The following is a 12,884-nucleotide window of genomic DNA, read 5'->3' on the forward strand; positions in this document are numbered from 1 at the left end:
TGTGATATTTTTATGTACTGCATCTGTGCCTTGGTGTTGATTACCACAGACACATTCCTTAGTGTTGATAAACAGACATGTAGACAGTAAATATAATTAACAATTTCACACAGTTTCAAAAGTATAACAGGGTTTCCGCGGGGTCTTAAAAAAGTCTTAATTTGATCATCTACAATTGAAGGTCTTAAAAATGTCTTAAATTGGAGCAGAAAGTCTTGAATTCAATGTCATGGCATTAAATTAAGGCCCTATGATATTCACATTGAGGAACACGGGTACAGAATCCATTCATAAAAATGGAATTTACTGTATAATGCGGAATGTCACGGAAATGTTTAACTTTTGGATGAATCAATCAAAAGTCAGTACTCTCAAAAATAGTTCACCCAAAAAGGAGAAATTTGAAAAGAAATTTCTGTCATCACATTTACTCAACTTCATGTGAGTAAATAGTTCACCTAAAAATGGAAAACAGAAAAAATAAAACGTATTTCATAGGGCCCTAAAATGTTTTTTTGTTTTGTTTGTTAAACTTTTAATAAATTGCTGTTAAATTGTATATGTTTCATGATTTCAATTAATTAGCTTTTTGACTACTAAAATTCAATTTAACCATTTAAACAGAAAACAAAAATGTATTTTTTGTTTTCCAGTAAATATCTAAACATCCTTAAATCAAGATACATTTACTCGAGATGCAAAATGAAGAAATTGCATCTTATTTTCTGAGAAATTCAACAACATTATGGTAGCTTATGCTTAAAAGTATCTGTCAATGGGTATGAAAATGACTTTTTCATTTGAATTAAGTCTATTTTTCTGATCCCATTGGCAGATATTTGTTCTTGTACAATATTTCTTATGTCATTTTGCTTCTCAAGTAAATTTATCTTGATTTAATAATCTTTTAGATATTTGCACTGGAAAACAAGACATAACTACTGAAAAATCACTTTTTTGTAGTGCATGTGATCAGAAGGTACAGTAAAAGTTATTTCCATATTCTAGTGTTTGGTAGCAGAGTTATTCAAACTTTTAAGCTATTTCGTTTTTTTTTCTTTGTAAAAATAATTAAAAAGGGAGGTCTGTTGGAAATTGTATTTTCAACTTTGAAGTATTGCTAAAACAACTCATTGTGTGCTTCCTAATCATTTACATTTAAACCATATTGACGTGTTATGTTCCCTTCAATGAAAATGACTTTAATTGGTCTTAAAAAGGTCTTGCATTTAAAATTCCTTATTCCTTTCCTTGATCATTATTACTTTGTAAATCAATCAGGTGTTCACTTATGATTTTGAATTACTAAAAGACTTAAGTTCAAATATGTCTCTGCCTGATTCATGCTATCACGTAATTTATCAGTTACTGAACCCGTTCATTTATTTTATTTACATTTATTTTTCTTCAACACATGTTACTGACCCTAATTACTCCTAGATATTTATTTCTATTTAATAGGGAGACGTAACACCCTGTATAACCATAACAATTAATTGTGTTTGCATAAGTCCGCATAAGTAAACCTGTTTACTTTCAATTGATAAGTTTGTGAGAGTAACAGAAAGGAATGTGGATGTACTCTACTGTTCCAAAGTTTGGGGTCTGTGAGGTTTTATTTATTTATTTTTAAATTATTTTTAAATTAAGCAAGGATGCATTCAATTGATCAAAAATCGACAGTCAAGTTTTTTATATTGTTACAAAATATTTATATTTCAAATAAATGCTATTCTTTTTAACTTTCTATGCATTGAAGAAACCTGAAAATGTATTATTTATAATAAACAAATATGAATACAATATACTATATAGTATAAAAGTTATTTTAAATGGTAATATTTCTCAAAATTGCTGTTTTTACTGTATTTTTGATCAAATAAAGCATAACAGAACCTCAATAATCTTACTGACCCCAAACTTTTAAATGGTAGTGTAATAGTAAAAAAAAAAATTCTCTAATATATTTGTCATCATTTAAGTCCACTAGTCACTGTACAAACAAACCATGCAGTTTTAACATCTGTGTAAAATGTGATTGTACAATTATCTTTCTCAGCAGTACCTCTCCACTGATCTTACCCATAATGCCTCATAAAAATTCACAGCTGAATTTCATCTTATTTTAATTAGCTTTTATGTTTTAGGCAACTACATATTACTCAATTCACTTTAAGTGATAGCAGGTGGATATAATGGCTGTATTTAATGACTACACGAGTTCATGTTTTTCCTCCTCTCAATATTCATAATTGAGCTTATTTTTATTTGTCATCTTGTTTCTCCAGTACGGTGATTACGACCCTAATGTCCACAAGCCGGGCTTCCTGTCCCAAGAGGAGCTGCTGCCAGAGAGAGTGAGTGTGATGTTGAGATGGGCGTCACTCCATGCTAATTATGCTGATTATGTTCGCAGAGCTCGGTAGCGAGCCTGTGCGGCTTCAACGGGCCTCCCGTAGGGTGTTAGATGTAGTGAAAGCTCTCTGCTGGAAGCATCCGCTCACATGTCAGTAAGTTCTGAGAAGAGCGTTTGTTTACTCCAGTGGCATTCAGAATCGTCTGAAGGATTTAAATAGTCACACTTAATTAGAAAATGTCCTTCAACTCTGTTAGCCATTGTGTTTGGCTCTCTTTTTTTTAATTCTTGGTTTAGTTGATCGGCCTGAACATGATTTATTTTCCGCCCTGTGTTATTAGGTACAAAAATATGGTGTATTTGTGAAATCAACTTGTTTACCACCATAAATACTAGTTTATCAGCCTTTTACCACTGAAGGTAGAATGATTAAATAAAAGGGGAAAAACTTGTTTTAGTCTCTTTGTCTCACAACCATTCCAGAACTTAACACCATACTATCTATCTGCCCAAGAAACACTGCAAACGATGCAAAGAATGTGAACTATTTTACTAAGTCATTTATATGATACATAATTATATGCCAAAAATATGCAAAGCATAAACTTGGGGTTGGTAAGCTTTTTTAGAAATATTTTTGAAAGAAGTCTCCTTTGCTCACCAAGGCCATTTATTTGATCAAAAATACAGTAAAAAAATTAATATTGTGAAATATTATTTCAATTTAAAATACATACACATATTTTGAAATGTAATTTATTCCTGTGATGCAAAGCTGAATTGTCAGCATTACTCCAGTCTTCAGTGTCACATGATCCTTCAGAAATCAGTTTAATATGCTGATTTGTTGCTCAAGAAACAGTTCTTATTACCGTATTGTTCCGAATATAAGACAACCCTAGTAATTTTAATAATGCATATTTTTCATATTTAAATTTGTAATCTCTCCTATGTAAAGTAGGCCTGTGGTAAATACTGGTAAAATGTAGCAACAGTCACATTCAGAAATAAACACTTCATGTCATAGCTACCATAAAAATAACCTGAAGTTCTCATTTAGTAGATTTCACTATACTGATTTCTAGGCCTGTCGCGATAGTCAATAAATAAATTAATCGCACGATAAAAAATAATGAGCTCGATCATTTTTCCGGCCTCGCATTTGCATGCTTGTTTGTTTTCCAAGCAATATTATCGTTTATTGCAAAAAAAAATTGGCCAATTTATCGTCGAGCAAAATTTGTTATCGTGACAGACCTACTGATTTCTCACCTTTTTATATACAGTGACAGATGCTGGCGTGTCAAAAAACTGAGGCGTTTGATCGGCATTACCTATCTGATCCAGGGGGGATATGAATGTTTTTCCTTTGGCCGATCACATAGCAGATTCTTCCTGAAGTCAGAGCGCAATCATTCAGCGCAGCCAAAGCTGCCGCTTTGAGGATATTGAAAGGCCTCAGTATGTTGCCGAAATAAGAAATGATGGGCCTCGCTGGTGGGTAAGTTCAGCTCTTTTGCGATATCCAGTACCTTCAGCTGGAGGACGGCTCTATAGTCAACCCCTCATTTATTTTTTTTCGACTACGTACTGACACATTTTCCTGACATTTTCTTCTAAGCGGCCGCTTTTAGGACCGCAGTAAGCTTTTCTTTGACTGTTTGCATTTTAAGACCGTCTCTTGGCAGGGTTTCCGCGGGTTCTTAAAAAAAAACGGTCTAAAATTAAAAAATCAAAATCTTAAATTCGCTTATGTATTGAGTTCTAGGTCTTAAATAATTTTTAAACAGGTCTTAATTAGGGGTGTGCACAAATATTCAAACTGTAATATTCGGGAAAAAAAAAAAATGTTACTATGTGCTTTGCTGGCTGTAAATGCAGTGAATCCATGATAAATCCCAATAAAAATTGCAGTTATTGCTGTTGAGCGTGTTAAGTTGATTGTATTTGATCACATAATGTTGTCGTCTGTCTCTCAATGTTTGGAATTACATTAACAATATAAATACGATAACCATACCGACTCGAGTGTATGTTCTGCATGATAACTGGCTTTATTAGCGTTTTTTCCGCTCGCGCTGCTTGAGTTTATAAGGCTTTTGTTTTCTAGGCATATATTTTTTTTGTTTACACATATTGTTTAATATTTTAACTGATAGAAAACCCTAAGATATAACATCAGCTTGTTCAGAAATGGTGACGACAACTTGATGAATAAAAAACATCTTTCTTAGAATATTTGTTTTTTATGAGCCCAAATATTCGAATATAATATTTTTGAAAAATGCCCATCCCTAGTCTTAATTTTCCGATGTCCATATAACGCTACCTCTAATGCTCATTGAAATGCTCATTGTGTGTATGTGTTTGTTTTTTATTCCGGGGTGTTGCAGTTCTTTCTTCGCTAGTCCATATATAATTCGCTGTATTACGACTACAAATGAGACCAGCATCATGCGTCGTATATTACAGCCAATCTCTTTCTGATTGTAGCCTACCTACCACAGACACATAAAACTAATTTTATTCTTCAGCTAATAGTTCTCCAGTTCCATGATTGTGGGAGCGAAGGCTAATCATTAAATTTTTCATCTGCCGTCTCGCATAAGCGCCAAGGACCAGGCAAAGTGAGGACGCAAGGTGGATGAATGACCAAATAAAAAGTATGATTGCACTAAAAAAAAGAGTTAATAAAAGCGAAGTAAACCACGAACTCAATTCGGTACTGACACACGGACTGATGTCAGATACTGAATGTGTTCTATTTAGGCTTATTGCCCTTGAACGATCAAATAACCACCAATATGGACATAGGCATAATTATGTGTGTATGTCTTGAGTGAACAAGATTGGGAGACGTGTGTCAGTGTTGAATCTGCTCATTACTGTAGGTCTTAAAGTGAAAGCAATCTAATTTAGCATATACCTGCTCGTGTCCATGTCATTCATGTTAATGAAACAACAACAACAACGAGGAACAATAATTAAATGTAAAGCACTGTTTGTATCTATATCTTTGCTGTATTTATTTGTCCTATTCTTCCCTACAAAGGCAAAAGACCTTAACTCGCTAGAGTGTGGAACTGAGAGAAACTACTTTAAAGATTTTTAGTTGTCCAGGCAAATTATTATAGGCAGGACACTGGAAATCTGGCAATTAGATGTTTTTGTAATGACAATTATCTACATAAAAAAAAATCTTGAGGTCAAACTTGACTTTTGACCGCTATTTTGAAGTTACTGTACTCTGCCTTTTTGTTGTCTGCAAAATGTCACACCAAGGCAAATGGCAGTAACTTCCACATTATCAATATTTGGTTGATGATCACCATTTACAATATCATTATAATAACACCTGTATAAAATCTAGTGACCATGGCATTTATTGTGGATGATTTAAAATAGCTTTTTTATATGGAGCAGTTTGGTAGCCTATTCATTGGATAGCTGACTAGACTATTTATGATATAGGCTAATAGCTAGCTAAACCTAAGTAGATTGCGATCTATCTAATTTGTCAGTCTAAAATGCATCTTTTGTGTTACAATTTGTTTTTACCTTGACCTTGATGTCTGCGTTTCAAAGCCATCTCAACCATCCTTAAACGCTATTAGTAAAAACAACCACTCAACTATTTGTTTTACCTACACTTTTATTCAGCTATCGTGTGTGTCAGAAGTGCTTCAGTGACAGATGTATGACACAGGCTACACCGTAACTTAAACACAGCAAACTTTAATGGACAGTAAGGGCGTTTTCACACCTACCTTGTTTGGTCGGGATTTTCAGACTTTTCAGTTTGGTCCGAATCAAAATTACAGGTGTAAACGTCCCCCGTACCACGGTCCGGACCAAACGAAATTTGGTCTGACGAAAAGAGGTAGTCTCGGTCCGGATCAAACTGAACAAAGGTTCAGTTCGTTTCTAGTGTGAAAGCATTTTCTGTATGGTTCGGACTTTCAGACCATTTGCAGGAAGTTTTTGTTTATGTTTAAAAATTATAATGTTATTTTTAAATTAAATCTAGGCTACATTGATTATGAAAAGTGAAAAGATGCGCAATATGTCAGAAGACAGAAGGTCAGAAATGATTTTGAATGAAATTTTGTATGATTTTGCTTAGAAAGCATTTCTTTCATGTGAATTTTGTTTTTATAATTTGTATCTTAATTTTAATCATACGTTTAATCTGTTAATTGCCTGGATTTAATAAATAAGAAGCAAATAGTCTATAGCAGACAATAATCGCAGGAGCGATCACATGCTTTGCACATGAACTGGAGCGCGTCTCAAATAAACCGAAACTCAGCAGCTACTTGTCTCACAAACATGAGAAATATGTGTATATAAAGCTTGAAATGTCCACTTTTAAACGTAACAAATAAAAAATAGGCAAGTAAGTTCAATAGTGGCAACGATATGCGTCCATTTATTCATTCTTGTCAAAAACGCTGATGTCAGACGCGCGTCCGTTTACAAACCAATCAATGTCCAGATGCAGCCCACATAGATGATGACGAGTGGACGCAAGTGTGTCATGTAAAGTTCTTTAGTGCGCTCACATAATTGCACTGTGAAACAAAACCAAAACTAACCGAATGTATAAAATGTATCAAAACATGAACTTCGGTTCGGACTTGGTGCGGACTTTCAGGTGTGAAAACGCCCTAAAACAAATGCAGAATACCGTAACTCCAGGGGCCTCATTTATAAACGTTGCGTACGCACAAAAGAAGGCGTACGCCGCTCTCTACGCAATAATTGGTATTTATAAAAAGCAAACTTGACGGGAAAATGTGCGTTCCTTCACGCAAGCTCTGACCCAGGCGTACGCACAAAAACGGATGAAATGAGAAATGGCGACACCGTCGGCAGATGGAAGAAACACGTGAAAGTGTGTGAAACTGTAGACCGTTGTGTAAAAGAAATGGCAATACTGCCTCTCATAAATAACTTGAAGACTTCACAAAACAAGTATTACAATTAACAGCCTACACGAACACCCGTTTGATCGATCTGCAGTGTAAAACAAACAAAATCAAACGAAAATTACAACAGAAATGCAAAAAAAAAAAAAAGTGAAATGTTCTGCAACAATATTGGCATGTTATGCAATTCATCCTCATATATAATATGGTAAACAGAACGAAATAATGTACAAAACTGATATTCTCGTCAATGTGTCCGTCTGGCGGAGCAGATATAGATGCAATTAGATAGACAGATAGATAGATAATTAGGGAGATAGATAAATAGATAAATAGATAGATAGATAGATGTATTAATGGTCCACTGGGGAAAGTTGTTTTCATAGTAAAAATGTCTTCATCAGCTACGGAATCATGGTATTCATGCAAATGCCTTTAGTTTGTTTTATTTTCGATAAAATAACTGACGTATGTCTCAACCATTCAGAAAGCTGCAAGAAATTACATTTGCACTGAACTATTTCCCATTTCCACGTAGATAATAGGGATAGGGATTAATAGGGATTCCCCAATAATTGCCGCCAGTCTCTCATCAAGAGGGGTCAGCTCCGGTGTCCCGTCTCCCCCACCCGTGGCAGACACACTCTGGCGATGCAGCGCCAGACTTTGATGTCCGACCATTTCTTTTTTTTTCGGCCACGGTCCGAGGTTGTGAGGCTACAGCATTTACGGCGTCTGCAACCTTTTGCACTTCAAGTGCCTTTTTGGCATTAGTAATGGCCACACACTGTGCCCTCCAAAAAATATTTTTCTCCTCTTTTCCACCTCGCCAACGATAATTTCTACTTCACATTGAGTGAAGTTACGTTTTTTTGATTTCCTCTCTGTATTTGCCATGATTTCGCAATCGATGAATATTAATTTGTGGGCGTTTCACGGACTATTTATAGGCAACTATGGGCGTGACATGAAGCCGCAAAAGCTGCGCTACATTTAGAATTGATTGTGATTTATTAAGGGAAAACTGCGTAGGATGTGCGTGCGCACGGTTTTATAAATCCGAATATTTCTGTGCGTACGCACGTCCTATGTTTCATCCGTACGCCACTTCTGACGCAAATCCTACGCAAAGTTTTATAAATGAGGCTCCAGGCCTTTTGCCTTTGTAGGGCAGTATTGTCATTTGTTTATAAGTTCTTGTTTTATTACTGACTGTTTACTTGATTACTTAATTACTTGAGAACTTATATTAAATAATTGCTTATTTTTGTGGTTTACTTGTAAGACTTTAATCATATTTCCCACTCTAAGCGGGAAAATTTACCACCACAAAATCAGTCATTTTTGTCTTAAAATTAAAAAATAATAATAAATATATATATATATATACCTGAATAAAAGTGTAGGTAAAACAAATAGTTGAGTGGTTGTTTTTACTAATAGCTTTTAAGGATGGTTGAGGTGGCTTTGAAACGCAGACATCAACGTCAAGGTAAAAAAAAGTGTAACACACAAGATGCATTTTAGACTAAGAAATTAGATAGATCGCAATCTACTTGGTTTAGCTAGCTATTAGCCTATAGCATAAATAGTCTAGTCAGCTATCCAATGAATAGGCTACCAAACTTCTCCATATAAAAAAGCTATTTTAAATCATCCAAAATAAATGCCATGGTCACTAGATTTTATACAGGTGTTACTATAATGATATTGTAAATGGTGATCATCAACCAAATATTGATAATGTAGAAGTTAATGCCATTTGCCTTGGTGTGACATACATAAATGTTTTTTTATTGCGTGATATAGGTGTTAAGTTGAATTCATAATGGTCTTAAAAAGTCTTAAATTTGACTTGATGAAACCTGCAGAAACCCTGTTTGGGATCGCCATCTGCTAACATTACACTCTGACTCACCGTATATCTTGGCTGCTTAATGAGAGTTGTTTGACTCCACTGCGTTTATCAGTCCTGGGGAAAACACTCATTTTCTTGTTTTGTATTTGGCACTACCTATTGTTATGGGTGTATTGTTGACATGTAAAAGTTTAAACCCTGAATATAAAACGACTAAATTTTTTTTCAGATGTAGGATATTTCCAAGAAAAAAGCATTCTTATATTATCAATGTTGATGTATTTTGTGGAAACCGTGACGTGATATAATAGTTTTTTCAGGTTTCTTTGATGAATAGAAAGTTCAAAAGAACAGCATTTATTTATAATAGAAATCTTTTGTAGCATTATAGATATCTTCAGTGTCACTTTTGATCAATTTAATGCATCCTTGCTGGATTTTCTTCCAAAAAATAGATCATACTGAGCCCAAACTTTTGAACTGTAGTATGTCATCATTAGTTGTTCACTTCCCTGTTTACAAGTGGAAAACCGCTCTCATTCCAAGAAACATAACGAGTACTGATGTCAAACAGAGTCTGATGCGCATCAAGAGCTCTGTTGTGAAAATGCCATGATGAGAGAGTTAAAGTCTTTGTTCAAATTGATGACTGATCTTTGTGTGTCTTTCTATTGTGCAGGTTATTAATCTGTACCAGATGACTGCAGAGATGTGGGAGGAGAGAATCACGGTCTGCTACGCTGAGCACAGGGGCAGAACCAGGTATTTTACACCATATTCGCAATCTCTCACAGCTGGCCCACGGACTGTTCATGGTCCATGTGGAGGAGGAGATCTAGCTCTGGCTGAATGGTGTTTACACATACTTGCTCATTCTCTTTTTTCCCTCCGTTACCGCTGTAGTGGCCGGTGCACACACTACCTTATGGCACATAGACATTAATCACGGCATTGCAACTCCTTCCCCTCCTGTATATAAAGTTATTCGCACTATTTATAAATAGATATCTATATATTTTATATTACTATTTGGCTGTTTTTGATTCGTTTGAGCTTCTGCAAGAACCAATGAGGTTCATTCTCGTGTTACGCAGCACGTTTGAGCTTCTGCAAGAGCCAATGTCTCTTCAGTCTCTTCAAAAGTTTTTTTACTAAACCGCTTTATTTATATGGATTAGTTTTACGATCTCTTTATGAACTTTTTGAAGCATCAAATTGGTAGTTGCATGGACTGTCAATGGAGGGACAGGAATCTCTCAGATTTCATTAAAATATCTTCATTTGTGTTTCAAAGATGAATGAAAGTCTTAGGGGTTTGGTGAGCAATTGATTCATTTTCACGGCACGTCTTAAAAACAAGTTTAAAAGTAGATAATTTTTTGAGACCCTTGCGTTTGGTTGTTTCATCTGAATGTTTTTGAATGCACAGACACATTCTATGCGAGCGGCTCCTCACTCATTCTGTTCTGCCTGCTCTCGGTAAGTGCGGTTTGATGAGGCATCATGTTTCTTGCAGACTCCCAAGAACATGAAGGTTGTACTAAACATCTAGTTATTTTTAGCTCAAAAAATCTGATTATTAGGGTGATTTTTAGTATAATATTTTTAATTGGTTAATGGTGATAGTATGTTTGTGTTTATTGCCATAATCAGTTACTGTAAGACAGTTACATGCTGCGTGACCTCTAGTTTCTGCACTCCAAGTTAGTTGAGTCTCATTAAAGCCCTGCGGTGGAATAGATTTTATTTTGTGTCTAATTTATTCTCTCTCCCTTTCTCCTGTTCTTTCTCTCTCCCTCCCACGTTTTTGTTTGTTATTGTGTTCTGCAGAGATGAAGCTGAGATGGAGTATTTAAAAATAGCTCAGGATCTGGAGATGTATGGGGTCAATTACTTTTCCATTAGGGTAAGAAATGCCTCCGCTGCTGTACGGCAGTAAAAATCTGAGCTGATTTCAGATGGCTAAAGCTTTTACAGCCAAACACTTTTTTTATTGTATACCTTTATTATTGTTTGTTATAAACAAACCTTTTATTTTGTTGACCTAATCACCTTTAATGTGCATAATCTCACACCTTTTGGTGTGTGTGCCCTGTTTGAAACATATTCTATATTATTATAATATATATAACATTTTTATTATGCTTGAAATATTACTTTTGCTAGCAGTGTGATATCCATTTTACTCTTGAAAAGCTGTGGCGGTGAGATCATGATAGTAAAATAAATTGGACTGAATGTCTTTTTAATATCTTGTTTTTAAGAATAAAAAGGGAACCAGCTTACTGCTGGGTGTTGACGCTTTGGGCCTCCACATTTATGACCCGGATAACAGACTGACGCCCAAAATTTCTTTTCCCTGGAATGAGATCAGAAACATCTCCTACAGCGACAAAGAGGTACTGATTTTATGAACAATACTTTAACCACCCTGCTCTATGCTAAGTGGTTTAATGTTGTTGATGCACTCATTTCTGTACCTGTCTCTTCAGTTTGCCATTAAGCCCTTGGATAAGAGGGCCGATGTCTTCAAATTCAACTCCTCAAAACTCAAAGTCAATAAACTGGTGAGTGTTTCATGATGTGATGTAATGCAGAGATCAGTTGTTTGATCTTCACAAATTCACTGTGGCGTGGTATGGTGGTTAGAGATCTGGGCTGGGAGCCAGAAGAATAAATCTGTATGCCATTAATCCTATGTTAGTTAAAGGGACAGTTCACCCAGAATTGAAAATTCTGTCAACATTTTCTCAACCTCGTGTTTTTCCAAACCGGTGTGATTTTTGTTTCTGCTGTGGAAAACAACAGGTGAAATTTAGCTGAATATCTCAAGTGTTGTTTGTTTTATACTATATTGTATTGCCAAAGTATTGGGAAACCCCTCCAAATCATTGAATTCAGGTGTTCCAATCACTTCCATGGCCAAAGGTGTATAAAATCAAGGCCCTATGCATTCAGACTGCTTCTACAAACATTTGTGAAAGAATGGGTAGCTCTCAGGAGCTCAGTGAATTCAAGCATAGTACCACAGTTGCCACCTGTGCAATAAGTCCATTTGTGAAATGTCCTCACTACTAAATATTCTATGGTCAACTGTTAGTGGTATTATAACAAAGTGGAAGCAATTGGGAACAACAGCAACTCAGCCACGAAGTGGTAGGCCACCTAAAATCACAGAGCGGGGTCAGCGCATGCTGAGGCGCACAGTGCACAAAATTCGCCAACTTTCTGCAGTCAACAGACCTCCAAACTTCGTGGCCTTCAGATGAGCTCAAGAAAAGTGTGTAGAGAGTGTCATGCTCCCAACTTTGTGGGAACAGTTTGGGAATGGCCCCTTCCTTGACTGCGCACCAGTGCACAAAGCAAGGTCCATAAGGACATGGATGAGCGAGTTTGGTGTGGAGGAACTTGACTGGCCTGTACAGAGTCCTGACCTCAACCCGATAGAACACCTTTGGAATGAATTAGAGCGGAGACTGAGAGCCAGCAATAAGTCGTCCAACATCAGTGCCAGACCTAACAAATGCCCTTCTAGAAAAATTGTCAAAAATTCCCATAAACACTCTCCTAAACCTTGTGGAAAGATTTCCCAGAAGAGTTGAAGCTGTTATAGCTGCAAAGGGTGGGCCAACTCCATATTAAACTCTACGGATTAAAAATGGGATGCCATTAAAGTTCATGTGCATGTAAAGGCAGACGTCCCAAAACTTTCGGCAATATAGTGTATTTGATGGCATTTGTG

General features: G+C 35.9%; 1 protein-coding gene across 1 annotated transcript in view; it reads left to right on the forward strand.

The window, feature by feature from the left end:
* The window catches only part of nf2a (NF2, moesin-ezrin-radixin like (MERLIN) tumor suppressor a), a 56,238-nt gene that overhangs the window by 22,701 nt on the left and 20,653 nt on the right, over positions 1-12,884 (forward strand). Inside the window, exons 7-11 of the mRNA XM_079813904.1 lie at positions 2,289-2,357; positions 9,822-9,904; positions 10,973-11,048; positions 11,407-11,541; positions 11,635-11,709. Coding sequence (XP_079670030.1) covers positions 2,289-2,357; positions 9,822-9,904; positions 10,973-11,048; positions 11,407-11,541; positions 11,635-11,709 — 438 coding nt within the window. The remainder of the gene's footprint in view (positions 1-2,288; positions 2,358-9,821; positions 9,905-10,972; positions 11,049-11,406; positions 11,542-11,634; positions 11,710-12,884) is intronic.

Source organism: Gobio gobio (assembly GCF_949357685.1).
Source record: "Gobio gobio genome assembly, chromosome: 4".
Classification (NCBI taxonomy): domain Eukaryota; kingdom Metazoa; phylum Chordata; class Actinopteri; order Cypriniformes; family Gobionidae; genus Gobio; species Gobio gobio.